At 34.1% G+C, this 18,514-nt stretch overlaps 2 protein-coding genes across 2 annotated transcripts; one reads left to right on the plus strand and one right to left on the minus strand.

Annotated features, from left to right (window-relative positions):
- The first annotated feature begins 5,676 nt into the window (after nt 1-5,676).
- Nucleotides 5,677-7,774, plus strand: LOC133698922 (uncharacterized). Its single transcript, XM_062122034.1, has 6 exons — nt 5,677-5,799; nt 6,268-6,341; nt 6,432-6,532; nt 6,650-6,798; nt 6,977-7,058; nt 7,286-7,774. The coding sequence occupies exons 2-6, from the start codon at nt 6,305-6,307 to the stop codon at nt 7,397-7,399; spliced, it is 483 nt and encodes a 160-aa protein (XP_061978018.1). The 5' UTR covers nt 5,677-5,799; nt 6,268-6,304; the 3' UTR covers nt 7,400-7,774.
- Nucleotides 7,775-8,184: 410 nt separating this feature from the next.
- Nucleotides 8,185-18,514, minus strand: LOC133699174 (transportin-1-like). Its single transcript, XM_062122332.1, has 29 exons — nt 18,022-18,514; nt 17,658-17,945; nt 17,347-17,436; nt 17,165-17,242; nt 16,987-17,067; nt 16,654-16,704; nt 16,352-16,437; nt 15,440-15,506; nt 15,282-15,338; nt 15,155-15,184; nt 14,958-15,017; nt 14,695-14,808; nt 13,933-14,046; nt 13,296-13,394; nt 12,980-13,105; nt 12,823-12,897; nt 12,620-12,691; nt 12,378-12,488; nt 12,031-12,114; nt 11,383-11,490; nt 10,871-10,972; nt 10,601-10,663; nt 10,442-10,516; nt 9,984-10,055; nt 9,778-9,905; nt 9,647-9,698; nt 9,495-9,563; nt 9,348-9,407; nt 8,185-8,943 (listed from the first exon to the last, which is right to left on the minus strand). Exons 1-29 carry the CDS (start codon nt 18,208-18,210, stop codon nt 8,860-8,862), a joined length of 2,685 nt encoding a protein of 894 aa, XP_061978316.1. The 5' UTR covers nt 18,211-18,514; the 3' UTR covers nt 8,185-8,859.

Consider the following 18,514-nt stretch of genomic DNA (forward strand, 5'->3'; position numbering starts at 1 on the left):
CTTTCCTTTACGAGTCTAACAGGCCATATGTGCTAGGCTGCTAGCTAGCTAACTAGCTATGACCCTTTAAGACGGTTCGTTCGTTCGTTCACCAGCCATAAAGGAACACCAAATCTTCCATAATTCCACATTGACTTGGTGGTGAAGGAGACAAGTGAGAGCGAGAGATAATCATGTGACATTGTGATTATGATATATATATCATCACGATTTGTTTAAAAAAATCATCCTTCGCACAACTAAAAATCCTAAAATTATCATTTCAATATATTTAGCTTTCTTTTAGGTAAAATTTTTAGATATTAACCGATTTAAATTAGAATGTTTTAATGAATTAACCTAGTCAATCCAATCACATCCGAATGAGACTCAATTAGATCGGTTCTTAAAAAAAATTAAAAAAACTAAAATAATAATATTTTTTAAAAAATTATAACCTAGATTAATCGAGTCATCCACAAGTTAATTTAATAATAGTTCATAGCCTATTATCGTAGAAACCATATAAAGATGGGGTTGTCATTTCAATTAAAAAAACCCTCAAACTTATAAGACTTTTATTGTTATACACACTAAAATTACTATTTTACCCTTCACAATACAAAACTTATAACTTGGTTTGAGGGGTTAAATGTTTTTTTCACGTGATTAAATTGTCAATTCAAAACTCACATTGGTGCTTAGGGCTTTTCACTTTTTAGTTGCGTAATAAAATTATTAAACTACCATTAAAAGATAAATTAATTAAGTTGAAGGGTGAGAGGCTTTTTAGACATTTCATGAAATTTTAATTAGTAAGATAACCAAATTACCCTTTGACTTAATTTTTCTTAAAGTTAAGGTCAATAGCGTTTCCATCATTTCATACAAGTTTTTTTTTTTTTGTAATTGGCATGTTGACTTAAGGGCATTTAAGTCTCTTAGTTAAAATATAATATTATTTTAAATAAAAAATTGATGGTTTGTACAACGCACGCGCCAAAAAGTGACAAGCACCCGCATCCTTCAAGGGGCACATATAGCACCTCCTGGTGGCCAAACACCACATTCTGGTGTGGCGTTCAATGCATCTCATTGCTCCCTTTAAGATTGTGAAGCATGTGTAGTCGCTCATATAGACAGTGGAGCTCCAACGATGTTTTGTTTTCCCCTCTTTTCTCTCTTTTCAGCCATGAAAAACATGTTGCCCATGCCAAAAATTAGAAGAGTGTGTTATTTGTTAATTTTATCACATTTAGTGCTCATTCTTTTAATTTTATCAAATTTGATTTATTTATTTTTCAATTTCATCATGTGACATTTAATTTTCATATCAAATTTGTTCTTTTATTTTAAGATATTTTAGGTTTGATTCTCAATGTTATGATTTTTAATTTGATTCTTAACCCTTTGATCATATTTTAATTTGTTTTCAAATTTTTTCTTGGATCCATGATTTTATTTTTATTTTTTTTCAAATTTAGTCCTTATTCTCTTTATTTTTATTTTTGTTTTGGATTCTTTTGTGAATTTGATCTTTTTTTTCTTTTTCCCTTTAATTCAGAATTTGATGATATTTCAAGTTTGGCCCTCAAAGTTTTGATTTCTAATTTTGATTCTTAGTTCTTTTATCAAATTTTAATTTTTTTTCAATTTCATCCTTAGATCCATATTTTTGTTTTTTAAAAAAATTTAATCCTCATTCTCTTGATTTTTATTTTGGATTCTTTTGTTAATTTGATTTTTTCTTTCAATTTTCCCTTAATTCAAAATTTAAGGTTGTCCACTCTTTTTTTTTCTTCTTCAAATAAGATCTCTATTTTCTTAATTGTTATTTTTTTATCCCTTGATTCTTTTTATTTCATCATTTGAAATTTGATTTATTGGGATTTGATCTTAATAGTTTTTAGACCCGACTCAGAGTCAATATAAGACAAGTACTGTTTTAATAGTCGAGTGGGTTGACCTAAGTTAATCTAAGTAAAGAAAATCTTTTTATTTTATAAAAAAGTAAAAATGATATCAATTTGAAAAAAGAAAACAATCAACAAATTTTGACCTACTTTTAACTAGATTTGTCCCAGGTTAGCCGAGACATGGGTCAACCTCGGTTAGCCGGGACATGGGGCAACCCAGGTTTTTGACCATTTTACACTGGATCGATTTTCCTCCAATTTATTTTGAAATCCGGTCCGACCTAAGCCCTGGTTCACGGGTCAACCCATCAGATCGAGTTGAGTTTTAAAAAAGTAGCTTTCCAAATGGGATGCTTACGGTTTAGTCATTAGTTAAAGGTATGTGTTTGAAAAGTTAATACAAATTGACATTGTTTTTTTACCCAATTACATCATTCGAAATTGTTCCTTTTAAAAATAAACTTCATTATTTTATTTGGTTTCCTTTCAACTATGTTATTTATATATCATAATCTAGTTAGGGGGTTTGGCCAGGTGGCCAAGGGTTTTTTTTAGGTCATTTTTTTTATCCCTTTTTATTTTATCCTTCAAAGTTCGATTCTTTTTAAAATTAAACTTTATTTTTTTTTCTATTAGATTATCTCATTTGCATGATTCTACTCGCGAGTTTTGGCGACCTCACCCGGGTTTGCTAGTACTTTTTTTTTATTGATATTTTTTTTATTTCATTCTTTTATATTTTAATTCTTAGGGATTGAAAATTATTATTTTTATCAATTCTTTTTCCATGATATTAATTCGTGGATTCGTTTCTCTTTTTTTTAATACATTAACAATGCTTGAGCATTGTTTTTTTACATTACAAAAAAATCATTTCAGCCTGAGAGGAAGTATAAGCCATAATCCATCATAAAATAAATAAATATTAAATAAACACTAAACGGAAAGCCCACATGAAACCAATTTGAGATGTTTTTGGTAAATTAGATCTTCATCCAGCATTTAGTACAAAAAAGGTGATAATTGCTTAGTAAATCTATAATTTAGTAAAAAGTTGTTTCACTGTAGCATGTAAGAGTATAAATAAAACTATCGTGAATTGTTACAATGAATTTTTTTTTTTTTTTTTTGGAAAAAATGGTGGTCTTGGTTACGAGGGTGCTATGGTTTTTTTCAATTTTTACCACAATAAAAATATGTTTTTACCTCCCCACAGCTTATCAAGAGCTTTTTTAGACTTTTCATAAAATTTTAAACAATAAAAATACTTCTTTATCTCTAAAATCAAAAAACTGTTAGGTTATTAGACAAGGGTTTTTTTTTAATTCTTCATGTACAATTAAAATATGTATTTGACCTTAGAAAAGATAAAAAATAAGGTTTGCATTCAAGGGTATTTTATATTTTCATATTAGTTTTTTGGATAATTACTAGAGTCACGGGAGTGTTTAGGTATTTTACGTTGAGTTTTTTATTTCTTAATCAAAAATGCTATCGATGCGTGCTAAGCACATGATAATGAGTAGTTGGTGTCCGTGCTTTTTAGAAAGCAAGTTCGACGCCACTTGGTGGCAAAACCTGACATTCTGTCATCTCTTTGGATGCGCCATTGTTTTCTTTTCCACATGTTGTGACGCGTGATGATGTATGGTGGTCAGATTATCATCGATGATAGTTTATTTAGTTTTTCCTTCCTTTTCTCTTTGCTTCCAGATATGATCTTTTCTTTTCTTTTTCTTTTTTTTTCTCTCATGTTAGATAAAATGCATGATTGTCCTCTTTATTTTTGGCTTTTCAATTTCAGTCTTCGTTCTTTTGATTTCTTATTTTGTTCTTATTTCTTTTATAAAAGTTTTTTTTTAATTTAGTTCTTTAATTACAATTTCTCATATATATGTTTTCCATTCGATCCTTATTCCTTTGATTTTTGTCCCCTTTAATTACAGTTTTTTGGCTTTCAATTTCATCCTTTAATAAAAAAAATTATTGTTTTATATTTTTTCAATTTGATCCTCATTATTTTAATTTATTTTTTATTTTTGTTAAAGCTATTTTTCAATTAATTTTAACCCTACAATTGAAAATTTTTGTTTGCCTTCTTTTTTTTTTCACCCTCATTATTTTAGATCCTTTTGTTCTTTTATGTGATTGATTTTTTTTTTTATGATTTTATCTTTTAAATTTGATTTGTTAGGGATTCGTATTCATACGATCTTATCGTTTTGCATTAGTTTTTTTTTAATATTTTTTTTGTGATTATCTTTAATTTCTTTTCTATGGGTTTATTTCGGTCTCATGATGCAAATCACGGGTTTTGCAAGCCTTTTTTTAATATAATTTTTTTATTAAAAAAATTTGTTTTATTTTTCAAGATATTATTCTAATTCATCTATATTTTGTTTTTACACAAATGAACTTTATTTTTCAAAATAAGAAATATTCATTTTTAAATAATATTTCTGATATGTCTGGCCTTACGCAATATTTTTTTAGAGTGTGAGTTTATTCAATTAGTTTCACTTGTATTTATCTTTTAAATCACGAGTTTTTTTAGGCATGAGTTTATCTTTTATTGATTTAAATAAACAAGTTTAATAAACACAATCCAATAAATATCTCATTTTGTATGATTGAATATCTAATCTACATTCATCTCTCAATTTTTTTCAAATTCTCTTTTGGTTATTGTTAACTACTTTTTTTATTTTTTTTACATAGATGATTATCGATTTATTTAATTAGATTCTTGTATAAGCATTTCCATTTACACTTTGAATTTTTTTATGTAAAAAAACACATCAAAGAAGCATGCATACCTAGTAATTTTTTTACAACCCGCAATGGAGCATGAGTTAAATAGCTAGTTATAACTTATACAGTATTTGGGATGCTGGATAAAAATGATAATTTTGAACAATACAAAAATCATTTTTTTCATGTTTAATGTTATTCTAGTGGATAAATTCTTGTTCCACTAAAAGTGATAGAGCAAGCTTGTTTAATTATCTGCATAAGGATTAACCTGGATTGATTCAGGTTAATATAAAGATAAAAATAATTATTATAATAGTTTTAAAACCCGATTAAAGAATCGACCCGAGATAAGGCTCAGGTCATGGGTTGAGAGACTTAACATGAGTTGACCTGAATTTAAAAAAAGAGTTCAAAGAAACCTCAATTTTTTACCAAAAAAATTCAAAAAAAATCAATGGATTCTTGACCTATGTTTTATCTCGAGTCAACCAGGTTACAGGTTGACTCAGGTTTTTTATCGGATCAGGATAAATAAATTCTTCCTTTATTTTTTTAAACCTGGACTAGCTAGTTCTAAATTGACATAATCTTGTACAAAATCTACTAAACATAAAATAAAATAAATTATTTAGTTCAATTCAATTCACACGAAAAAACAATTAATTTTTATCAATTTTAATTAAATATTTTCTAGTGTACCAAACATTCTATTCTATGTAACTACATTAATTAATCCTAGAGTTTTAGAAAAATGTATAATTAATCCCTATATTTTTAGTTGATTTATATTTTACTACTTTTCCTACGTTGTTTAAATTTTTTATTTCTTGAGAAACGTAATAGAAATAAGAAAAATAGGAAATACAGGGAGATTTGATTAGAAAATGAGACATTTTAAAACAAAACTTTAAAAACAAAGATGATCAACATGGGTTGAGGGATTAATTAATAATTTATAATACTACAGGGACTAATAAATTAAAATTTAAATTGTATAAGGACTAAGTTATTATCAACTAATCTAAAATGCGAATTTATAGCTTCTCGTTCACTCTCTCCCCTGCTTTCTGGGTTTGAAGTGCCATGGACAAGGCAACATCTTGGTAATCCTTATTTTCTTCAACGCTAAACTGTAAGCTTCAATCGACCGGTAATGGCCTAACTTGTTCTGGGTTTCGATTATTATCTGATAATTCAACGTTACATACAACGTTTTAACTGCTATTATGTGATTTTTAGCATCTCACTTTGTCTCTGTCTGAAAGAAAGCGTCCATATCGTAGCCCCTAATATAAAACTATGCTGATATTGTAAAATAGTTGGAGTTATTGCATAGAAAATGAATCAAATATTGCTTCTTTAGAGTATGAATGAGTTTAACTTTAGCTAAATAGGAAATATCTTGGTTGCAAATTTCAATCTTTGATGGGGATTTTCGGTTTTTGTGTATATTTTGGTACTTAATCCTGGGTCTCTAAGTTAACCTTTTGACAATTTAGCAAACTAGCATTCTTTGAACCAGTTCTCAATTGTAATTGCTTCTGAGTTATTATGCTTGGCTTTAAGTTTCTTGTAATTCATTGGAAAATATGGACTTGTCTGCTCTCATGTTTAACAGGATAAGGAGTGATAAAGGAATCAACACCAGGATACTGATGGCCATTGTTACTGGGTTCCCGAAACAATTTTCAGGTCTGTTTCTTTCTCGTTTGGTATTAGTGTTTCTTCACTATCTTCTTTTTTTTCTTTTGGTTTTATGTAACTTGTTTCTCTTTGGTACAGGTTTGGTTTGTCCTCGTAACTATAAACTATCATTTGGGACTCAGAGATGTAATGAAGTCAAATTTAGTGATTATGGTGCTGTTCGGCTGGAATGTAGAAGGGTGATTCTACTTTTTACTTGTTTTTGATAGTTTGCTTCTTTTTTTTATATATAAGTAAATTTAATATGCTATTGCATGAAGATGCTTGCCGTTGATTATTGTAATTTGATCTTGTAGAATCCCAGAGGAGAACTTCGATATGTTCCTGCCAAGCTGTCTTGCAATAAGCATGTTCTGTATGCAGGAAGAGGTCCTTACCAATTGAGCCATGAAGATGACTTGCCCCAAAAGCCCTTTTGGCTAAGTTTTATTAAGGAAGCCATCGGGTATTTTAATTCACATATTTTTATTCTACTTCTGGTTTTTAGCATATTGATTCTGTTATAGGCCTCCGATAGTTTCTTGCTGCATTTAGTGGAATTACTATAGATGCTGTGTATTTTGATATGAAAGAAGGATGCAGTGAGCATTCCCAAAGTGAATGATGTTTATTCTTCCTTTCAGGGCTTGGAAAGCTTTGTTTGTATTTCTGGCTGAGCAACCCAGTCAGCTGAAGTACATAGAGTGGCCAGGTTTCCAGAGCACGGTATGTTGCAGTAGCATAATATTTTTCTCATTTCAAAGAGGTAGAATCAAAAGTAGCATGGAGCAAAGTTGATTTATACCACCAAAATACATATTACCAGTATGGCTAATCTGCAGTTTTTTTGGATCGGGGTGATTGTTGTCTTCCGTGTAATTCTAGTCAAAGTTTGGATATTAAAAGCCATTTCTATTCAAAGATTCTTAGGTTTTTCCTTTGGTCTTGTGCAGCTGAGAACTGCTATGCTCACTCTTGTTCTTGTTGCGCTGCTGATTGTTGCCCTATCTTCAGTTGACTCTGTTCTATGCTACGTGTTAGCTTTGCTTCTAAGGAGAACCCCTTGATAGAAGACTGAACTCCAAAAAAGCGTGCTTTCACCCCTGGCCAAGCTCCATTTTGGGAGATGCTTGCTAGTCTGTTTCCTGCCGAGATGTAAGTAGAAAACTCTTTTCCTGATGGCATGAATTGAGCTGCTGGAGAAACATCTTACGAGAAAATAGCAGAGCTACTGAGTGGCGGGAAGAAAACTACACATGCTGAGCTATTTGGCCTTTTTATTCCTCTCTTTTTTTTGTCTGGGCGGATAGTTCATGTTATTTCATCCGTATAAATTGCAGCTAGCATTTGCTTTTGAAGCCATCAATTAAGTGTGTGATTATGTAGCTGAAAATGTTTTTTATAAATAATAAAAAAAAACAATAAATTGCCTTTTTGGATTATTTTTTTTATGATTTCTATGAGGATGTTAAAATTATCGAAAACATTAACATTCTAGATTAAACCCATCAAATGTCTTCATATTAAAATCATTTTAATATATCTATAAAGGATATTAATTAAATGTTTTTCCAGACCAAAAAAAAAAGAACATTTTAAAAAACTAATGAATGCGTAAAGAGACGAGCATTGATACCCTTGTGAAGTTCCCCGACCGGAACCTAACCAACTTCAGCGGTTTTATGTTTTCTTCCCCTCTGTATGGAACGCAACTTTAGCAGAGTTATGAATTCAAGCATGGCCAAAAAGAATTGGAAGTGAACATTAAAGTACCGTCTATGGCAAGTTCATTACCCTGCAAGTTGTAAAGCAGAACCCAGAAGAGAGAGAGAGAGAGAGAGACCATATCATATGATCAAGGTAATTAATAATTTATGATTTAATAGCAAACTAGGAGTTGTTACAAACAAATTCCAGAAGATGGAATGTTACATGATGCATAACCGTCTACACAAATCAAATCTCAACTCTATCAATGAAACAGGAATCACTAAATCCATCGTCCTGTTTTTCATTACAAGCCTTGAAGAAGATTATGTGGCACGGGAAACTTCTAAGAATTGGAACAATGTCTAAGACCCTTGTACAAGAAAAAAAAAAAAAGTGTGGAAATCACATCGAAACTTTATCCCATTGAAACTGAAAAACACAGAAGATCTCCTGACTGAAAAAGGAAGAGAGAATAGAAGCTTGAGTATTAAAAACTTGGAAAACTGCACCACTTTACACCATTCCCGTACCACCATTTGAGAGTTTTTCTAAAACCAAAAACTGTCAGGATTCGACCGATCTGTTCAAGGTTTTGAAGAGGAGCAGCTTCAAGCTTCAAGGAAATATGGCAACACCAATGCTATGTCTGGAAAAAAAAATTCATGGCAACATCCTGGTCCGTGCCTCTTAAAGAATACCTCACAGCTCAATTCATATAGGGAAGTGCACAAAATGAATATCATGAGTGATGCAGGTGAAACGCTCAGAAGAACCCACTAGCGGAAGACAAGTTCCAGCAGAAAAAATCACAACAGCATCATACTTGATATTTTAATAACTTCTCCTTCACTGGGGGCTCCAAAGCAGACATGTACTGGTCCCATGCTCCATTCCTGAGCATCTGTAATCGCATACATTGCCAGACAAAGTATATATGAACCTATATTGCCAATAATTATTCTTACGCTAGGAAATGAATATACATTAACCAAGTACACAACAATATAGAAGAAGATCCCGAAAGGAAAACTAAAATAGGGCATGGGAAGAAGATTGTAGGTTTTTTATTTTTTTTCACTTGTGGTTTTGCCTGCACACATTTGCAAGCTTCAATTCCTTGTCTGCAGAAATAACAGTCTGAAAAGGGATTTTTGGTGTAAATATTTTATTAAAAAATCATATAGTGTGCACCATAATACCAAGGCTTATAAATATCAGTTTCAAAATACTTGAGTTCCATGGCATTGAAATGTGGCCAGAACTTATTAGATAAACTATATATAGCAAGTGGGATGTATTTCTGACCTGTTTATAACCATGCAACACCTGGCAAACTTCATTGTGTAGCTCTGCACTTCTTATTTCCTACACAAATAAGTTCCCAAACAATAAGGTATTAAATCATTTCACAAAATATAACTTGTGAAATACAAGCAGCAACACCATCATTACATGCCAACTTGCGATCGCTTTGCACATGAAAACAAGCGAACTTAGAGCTCCAGAAGGATTTGTTCTGACCTGAAATGTAAAAACCACCTAAACATAAGTTTTAACTATGGATCCAATTCCACTGAAAAACCATTCTGAGAGCAAATGCATACCATTGCACATAGACCTCGGAAGGCATCCTCCTTCTCAATATCATCATGTATCCTGTCAAAAGTCAATTCTGTTAAGTTTGTGGTTGCATGAAAAGTTTCATGAACAGAGATGAAGATGGACCGACACTTACATTGACAGAGCAATGCACCATGATTGCATGAAATGCTCCATATGTGGTGATACAAGCTCAGGACAAACCCATGCAAGTCTCCCAAGTGTGATTGCACTATTTTCTGTGAGTGACTTGTTGTTCAGTTCCTGCTCAGCACCAGAAATCATATGATAAATATCACGAAGCCACACCCACACACACAATAATAACAAGAAGACCATCACCTCTGAATGTTGAAGGATTGGAACCAAGCATGACATGACAGTCATAACAATAGGAGAAATTTCTTGACGAACCTAACATTGTAAGAATCACAAAATCAAAAATTGTGTTACCATTGATAAAAATATGAAACCAACAAGGGAGCTGAACAGTAAGTCTCATTGTACATGGAATTGCATTTTATGTCCTTAGGTTCACCCAATATTTTCTATGGACATTTCCCAACCAAGTCTTAAAATTTCCAAGTTGTGCGCAGATGGACAAAGAAGACGAGACAGAAAGATGATAACAAGATACTGGAATTCCCAGTCGCCACCATCAGCAATGAAAATGGGACCACATCGCAACAACATGGAAACTTTTGAGCCCAAATAGGAAAACAAAAAAGCTAGTGTTAAAACATACTTCACTCTTACATTATACTGTATATTAAGTCAACTATACGCAGCCACCCACTGACCTTAACTGCTAATTCTCCAATAGCCCAACAGGCATTATTTGCTACTGAAATGGTTTCCTTCAGTTTAGGAGTGTTCTGCAGGAAGCATTTTTTTTGTTATGCAAATATGCTGCTGGTCAAATATAATGCTCACAAAATCATGACATGAGATTCACTAACCAGTTGTTTGACTGCAACATCAAGAAATTCAGGCAATCGGGGGCCCAAATGAACAGTACATACCTAGACCAAAACCACCATAAGGCATTGATATTTACCAAATGTACCATAATAATGAAAAACACATGAGCCAATCACTAATCTTGTGGCCCAGGGTTAACTAGCTGCCTTTTCTTTAAGCAGTCACAAGAGTAAACTTCCCATCTCTGAATATTAGGGAGAGGGGTGAAAGTTAGATTCAGTCAACAGGAGAATGCAATTCCAACTTACTCTTGCAAGGTCCCCAAGGAGTGCAAAAGCACTTTGTCGAACATCATAAGCATCATCCATGCAACATTGCAGGAGGAGGTCCCTCAAATTACTTTGTGAAACCTGCAGATGGAACTTCATAAGATAACTAACAAGCAAGACATATTTGCAGCAAATTGCAGTGATTATAAAGCATCAAATGCACACAACGCCATGGTTAGCACGTAAATGTACGGTGTGCACTCCATCAGTGCTACATCCAGTATGAATATGCAAATCGTTAAATCTCATACAAACACTGCTTTCTTTCCAAAGTACGGTGGCAAAATTGCATTCTAAAGCAGAAGCAAACAAAGCAACAAAGATATATGTCCATTGAACACCATAATTCTTCGCATTGATTCATGGGATAGTATGAATGGAAGAAACAGAAATTTGCTTTGCACTTTTTTTTGGCAGATGAACCAACTTCTTGTACGGGAGAGCAAAATAAGCAATTTCACAACAGAAGAAAAGATTTAGAAGAGGAGTACCAAACTTTCTATCCCGCTACCAAGACCCTCAGCAAGTCCAGAGAGAAGATCTAGAGAGCACACGATGAATTCTTTATCATACAGAAACCCAGCTGCAACAGGATCAGCCTGTAATAAAAATTGACTGAGTCTCTAAAAATACATAATCCAATAAAAAGAACCACCAAAACAGATTGTTATATAGGTGATTAGAGGTAATAAAATATCAACAGGACAAGCCACTCAGCCACAAAGGGATATTATTTCTTTTTAGAATAAAATCATGGAAGCATAATTTTTTATTTGCGTTTGTTGGGCAACAAAAGAAAGTAACAGAAGTCATAATTCAGCACGTTGGCCCATAAATATAGCACACCATGTGCACCCTTGCCCTCTTGAAAATGAGGGGCCAAAGCTCATTAGTTATCCCATCACTGCTAAAATGGTCAATGAGAAAATAGGCAGTGAAATTTGAGGCATAATTAAAAGTTGAAACTAAAAAACATGGTTGGAAGTGCATAAGCTATTAAACAGTAGAGGCCAGTACTCAATAGCATAAAGTACAATCCGAAATAAAAACCACTCAAAAGCAGAAACAAATGACTACTGAGTGTAAAACAAATCATCACTTCTGGATAATAAACATTGTATAAAAGAATACGCTCAAACCTTTGCTAACTGTTGGCTATGGATTATGGCTGTGCACCTCTGAAACACAGGTTCTGCAAATTGAGAGAATCCTGCACCCAATGCCTGAAAGAAACAAAAAAAAATGTGCATCTTTAATCCCAGTATAGCCTGAGAAATGTATCTTTAAAAAATGTCTTAAATTGATGATTGTAATTACATTTTAGGATGGGATGATTATCAATTTTAATAAAAATTAAAACATGCCCCATCTTTCCATAAATCTGAAAGCACCACTACAAGGACGCATCTCTTACTTCTTACATAATATTGACTTCATGTGAACAGCAGGGACATGGATAAAGGTCAAAATTTAAAATTAATCACACCTTTGCTAAGGATGTAAAGCACTCCAGCAGGGGAAAGAGATCTTTGTCTGAGTTTGAAAGCTGCTGCCACTTTGCAATTAATGGTGGCATCAAAATTTCAAGATAAGCAGGCTGCAAATTACCAAGATAGTCAATTAAGTCAAATTGCTAGTAAAACTCTCAACTGTATGCATCATTTGAAAGGAGACATGAGAGGAAATTATGGGAACAAGCATGGGGGATCAGTCAAATGATGTTGAAACCTGATTCAGTTCTGCTCCAACAGCATCTGCTAGAGTTCCAATAGCATCATATACAATTCTAAGGTTCCTTCTCTGGATCAAATAACACATGTAAATGAAAGAGTCTAATGGTGACCATAAGCTGTTTATGAACTTAACAACAAAATCAACAAATTTACATCTAATCATTTTAACAGTAGAAAAGTTAAGTGTCAAGAAGGAACCTGATATTTCCCAAAAGCACACACAAGGTGCTGTAAAATAATTTCTAATCGTGGTGCCAACTCTTCAGCAGCCTCCTGTAAACGCAAATAAAGCATTCACATCTATGCAAAACATTGAAAACATAAGAAACAATTAAAATGAAACTGTTGGAAGGACCTCTTCTAGTGTTGCAAGAGCTGAGCAAGCAGCCTCTTGCACACGCTTGTTAGTATCCAATATTCTTCGTAGAAGACCCATAAGAACTTTGTCAAACTGTTCGTAGCCTTTCTGGTGGCCACTTTCCTGGATAGATAAGGGAAGAATCTTCAAGTGAATAATCCAGAATCAAAAAGAGAAAACTGAAGGTAATGCAGCACCAATGAATGATTCATCCTTATAACAATAAGTGAGGCAACTAAATTTAGTGAATAGCCAGGAAGCAAACACACTTGTTTTCAAAAAAAAAAGTTGATTTAACAAAAATGGACAATACCTGAACAACATATTTGCTGAATCGCGAAATTGTCCAACAGGAAATGCTCCGTATGAGGGGAAATTTATCATCTAATAGAGGAAGAAGAAAACCCACCATCTGCATGTACAAAACACTTAAATTTCTTGCAGTAATTCAACATTATGAAACACTAAATTTACAAAATAGCATTCTACTGTAGAGGGAAAAGGATAACGATGTAAAATCGCTTAACGAGGAGGATTGAGGGATAACACAGAAGATACAAGCACTACAATCAAGATACAAGCACTACAATTAAGGCCATTTCTTATAAATAAAATTTCACTGGGAGAAAGAGACAGGTGGCTTTAAGCCAAGTTCATGGATTAGAACAGAAGAAATAATGAAAACAAAAAAATAAATAAAATTCAAGCTGTGTTAACTGCAAAAGGCACCACGAGGCCATCGTCCACCAAATATGTAATTACCCTAAAGATTCAAATTTGATCTCTAATGTCAGATTCTTAACACCTTCAAAAGTCTACCATTTCTCTCTTTTCAGACTAAACTAGTTATGAGAAATACTTAATTAATTTCCAAGAAAACATAAAGTCATAGCTGCATCCATTATATTTGACACCCATGTCATCTGCTTTAAGACTTCAAAAATTATTACCTGGGATAAATTAGGATAAAGACCATTTATGCAACCCTCAGCGACAGCACCAAGAGCCAAAACAGCTGCTTCTCTGTCTTTCCAGGATTCATCACCACTAGCAGACAGCTTAGCCTGCGGATATTTTGAAGTCACGGTAACTATTCAATATATGAGCATATAAATATAAGATTATAATTCAACATAATGAGATCTGTGGAGATTGCATAACAATTATGGCTGATTGAAATAGCTTGCTCATAACAGGATTCGTGGTTTCTTTTCCAGTTCTTTAGGTGGCAAGAGCAGGACTCAAACTGAAGATCTACCCTCTCCCCAATATGTATGGATGGGGGGCTAAATGACCAATTGGTATGGCTAGATTTATAGTATTACAACTGTCAGTATGCTCACAATCAATTCTCTAGAGATAACATGCCAATGACCAGCTGCAACCACACCATCCGTAAACTAATTTCCCATAGAAATATGTGCTATTAAACTTATAAACATAAACATGCATGTTGGCTTGGTGCCTTTGCCAAACTTGCACAATCCAAGTCAACGGCTCAATCCAGGAAACATTTCATCTTCTGATCAACCATGAAGACTAAGTGTTTCAACAGCTACTTCTGGCCTAACAAGGGAAAGATGGGGAACAAATAAAGGCAATAGCACTTGGAGGACAAAATCTCTACTAATGCACAATGGAGATAAAAAGTCAAGCACATAAACTATGCTTCCAATGAGATTAATGCATCCAACACCAGATAAGTTAACTACCTGAACAACAGGCATCAACGTTGGAAGAATCTCGTCTCCAAACACATTTGAGAGAATATCAAGAGCTGCTGCACTGCATTTTCTTAAATTCCACACATTCACTATGTCATCATCCTGCAATCACACCAAATTATTGATTTAGAAGAATTTTCATCAATTACCTTGTCTTTCTACATTAAATGCACCACAAATTTCAATATGTTTACCAAATCATAAGCTAAAGAAACAAAATGAATAAAGATGTAAAGATTCTAGTAGCTTACATCATCTTCCACGCTATCTGATCCATGAAATCGTGATGTATGAAACCGAGGTTTCAGATCCTGCAGTGCAGAAATTATACAGAAAGAAGAAGAAAAATACTTAGTTTCAAATGCAGTACTTCAAGCATGAAGTCGGTAAAGAAACATAACAATCTAGAACACCCTGGAATTGAAACACAAAAATAAACAGATTGAACCTGATCCCGGTCTGGGAGAGACTCATCTTCCTGCAACAATGAATTGATGCCAGGTAAATAATGAGTTATAACAAATGCTATCCAGAATCACCAAAAAACATAAAACAACCCAAAGAGAAAAAGTTACCTCAGCCTCAGCGAGCGACTCATCATCATCAGCATAAGCCATATTTGACAGCAAAACCTGAAAAAGTTTGGCCAGAGGTTTGGAAAAAAGTTGCAAGTGGCTCTGAAGAAATTTAGTAGGAAATAAAGCAACAAAAATATAAAGGGCTTATGCAGTACCGGAATCAGACGTGGCAAGAATTCTCTTAAATTCTCAGGAGGTAACTGAGCATCACAGTATGCAGACCTGCAATTATAACCGATATTAAGAAGGATGCGAAAGTGGACATATAAATAGTTGTAAAAACTGAGAAGGCATGTAAATATTCATCAGCAAATAAGTTCACATAGGTTGTGCTTGCAAGGTTAAAGAGAATAAAATATTTCTCTTGTTAATCATGCTTAAAACAGTTTGAAAGAGGGGATGAAATGGCTTCCAACATTTAAGTTTTAACACCAAAAGAAGAAGAATTGTCAACCTGGAGAGAAAATTTAGAAAGGGGTCCTAAACACTAACTTTACGGCACTGTCACCAGGACATCAATGCCACCATCACAAGAAAGCTACTGGGATCAGCACCATCATGTTTCACTGATGCCATTACTAATTCACTGCACTACCACCCCGAACACTACCACATACATTTTCACCTTTAAGGTTCTTAAAAGATCTCACATAATCAGTTGCCCTCGACATTTATTCTTACTGACTCCTATTCATGAAAATCATTAGACTACAAAATTCCAAGACAACCCCAACCCAAGACAGACGTAAACTCAAAATTCCATTTTTTACATATATAAGAGTTTCTACTGGAGAGAGGCAAGAAGAAAAAGTTTTTTTCAATCCCAATAAATAACACCGCTTGATCTTCTGTTTTGGAATGTCAATAGAAAATTTGGAATGAAACCTGTAAATTCAAGACATCAACGTAGAACTAGAAAAGAAATAGATTAGGGGGTCAATCCACATCCTATCTCATACATAATGGGATCAACTTCAAGTTACCATGATGTCTATAACCAATTCCCCAACCCAAGATGTCAAAGCTACAAAATTATCAAATATGTTGTTCATGGAGTGGAGGTTTACCAGAATTCACAGGCTTCAAGAGCCACTTCATCATCACCATCCTTGTTGACTTGCAAGATATATTCAGCTACACTCCTCAAATGTGGCTAAAAATAGCGAAAAAGTCATATCAATGACATAGAAAGTTAAAGCAGGGTGGGATAATAAAACTATGGCACGATAAGGCAATTGTAGAACATTAAAAAGAGATGCTCAGTGGTGCACAAGGGCAAGTAAAAAACAACTAATAAGCGACTAAAAACGATACAGTACAAGTCCAGTCAGAAAGAATATGCACGAGATTAAAGTAACAAGATACCCACCTCCAAGAAAGATGGTCGGACCTCAATTAGCTGTACAAAAGCTGCACAAACCTGTATGACACAGTTAAAAGATACATGGATCAGTACAGCCAAACTTGTGAAACAGAAAAGCTATATTCTGAATAATTACCAAAGATTATATTTCAATTCTTTTTGCTGTGCTGGGAACCGAAACATAACATGATAAATGAATCCCAACAAAAAGTACAATTAAAACACCACATTTTATAGTCAGATTACAACAACCAATAAATGAAAACCAGAAGCAGATAAGTTACTATTTTTTCATGCAAGTTAGATTCAATTGTGATGAGGCGATGAGAAAGTATTCACCAATTTTCGCACTTCTGCAGCCTGGTCATTAGCAAGAGCAAACAAACCTTGAAGGTACTGATTCATGGATGCATATAGAGCCTGCAAGAAATTAACATATGTAACCAATTGTCTCCTAGTATCACAAAAGCATCTAGCAGTGACTGGGAAACAAGATGAAAGCAAAAAGTAAACTCACAGCAGGCATTAACATAATGTATTGATTTACAGAACCCAATGCCAGCTTTCTCAGTGAAGGATGAGGTGACTGGAAAAACTGTTCATAGCAAAACCAGGTTAACGCAATTAGCTTAGTGGAGATCGTAAAACAAGAAGAACCTCCATAATGATCTCAGAGCTCTGAGCAAACACCCATCTAACCTGATATAATCGAGGAAGAAAAATCTTGATAGGTCGTTCAGACAACCCAGGCACGTCCGAATCCAAAACTTGCGGAATATCCTCACAAATCTACATCATCAAAGCATCACCTTAATACATTAGTTATCACCACCCGGCGAGAAAACACATTCTCTAATTCATATATTTCACACAAAAACCACGCCAAATAAATTATCATGAGCCTTTCCTCTTGGCCACATTCATCAATATCACACGCTGGATAACAAATACTTAATCTATTGACTTGCATAAAACCCAAACTTGATCAACGAAGAAGTAATCAACAGTACCTTGGACAGAGCATCCATAGCGCCTTCCATGTGATTAAGATCATTGCTATCCAAACAAGTAATGACAGCTTGCAACAACTCCGGCCATCCCAAAATCCCTCCTAGTTGAACAAAAACACTAATAATCGTCCCTGCCGTCGACCTTATATGCCTATCCGCTGCTCCTAAACACGGCAACAACTCCGATTTTATATATTGTTGATTGTCAGGCGTCATAGTTTTATAAGCATTTCTTAGGTTATTTTTCAACAATAAACCTGCCGCCTGCCTTATCTCCACCGATTTCCCCTAAAAACCAAATAACAATAATTAAATTAAAAAATTACCGATAATCGGACGCAAAATTGATGAGAAAATCGGTTACCTCGGCTCGAGAGAAAATGAAAGCGAGGTAATTATTAAAATCGGGGAATTGAGAGAAGTGCTGTAATTGTTGCCAAATCTGAGACTTATCAGCGGTTGAAGTTGGTGAAATTTGATGCTCTAATAATCCACAGATCTCCTTGAACCCTTCTTCCTGTGGCTGCCACGCCGCCGCCGCTGGTGCCTCCATCAATCCAGTTCTTGAACGAGTTTCGGGAAGAAGGGGATGGAGGAGTCCTTTTCTCTCTTCCTGTGTGGATTCTTTCAGGGGAATATTCTCGCCGCTTCCAAGTAGCGCAGTCTACTTCTAGTGTGCAAGCGAGAGAAGGAGAGAGTTCTGCTTTGGGGTGGGGGGTTTTGTGCGATAGGGTACACGGCAGAGTTGTGTGTGAGCACTCGGCACCGATGGGTTAATGATTGGATCGGATTATTAGGATTGTTAAAGGAAGGGGAATATTTTGAATTACTTCACTTGATTGGTGTGCTTAATGGCT

The sequence above is a fragment of the Populus nigra genome, chromosome 7 (genome assembly GCF_951802175.1).
Source record: "Populus nigra chromosome 7, ddPopNigr1.1, whole genome shotgun sequence".
NCBI lineage: Eukaryota > Viridiplantae > Streptophyta > Magnoliopsida > Malpighiales > Salicaceae > Populus > Populus nigra.

What these genes read in the sequence shown, in the direction of transcription:
- LOC133698922 (XM_062122034.1), top strand. Translation starts at nt 6,305, where the DNA reads ATGGCCATTGTTACTGGGTTCCCGAAACAATTTTCAG. An exon ending in TTTATTAAGGAAGCCATCGG is followed by an intron (nt 6,799 to 6,976) that starts GTATTTTAATTC and finishes TCTTCCTTTCAG; the next exon opens with GGCTTGGAAAGCTTTGTTTG. An exon ending in GGCCAGGTTTCCAGAGCACG is followed by an intron (nt 7,059 to 7,285) that starts GTATGTTGCAGT and finishes GGTCTTGTGCAG; the next exon opens with CTGAGAACTGCTATGCTCAC.
- LOC133699174 (XM_062122332.1), bottom strand. Translation starts at nt 18,210, where the DNA reads ATGGAGGCACCAGCGGCGGCGGCGTGGCAGCCACAGGAAGAAGGGTTC. An exon ending in ATAGCCAACAGTTAGCAAAG is followed by an intron (nt 11,491 to 12,030) that starts GTTTGAGCGTAT and finishes TTTTTATTACAG; the next exon opens with GCTGATCCTGTTGCAGCTGG. An exon ending in TCCTTGGGGACCTTGCAAGA is followed by an intron (nt 10,664 to 10,870) that starts GTAAGTTGGAAT and finishes GTTTTGGTCTAG; the next exon opens with GTATGTACTGTTCATTTGGG.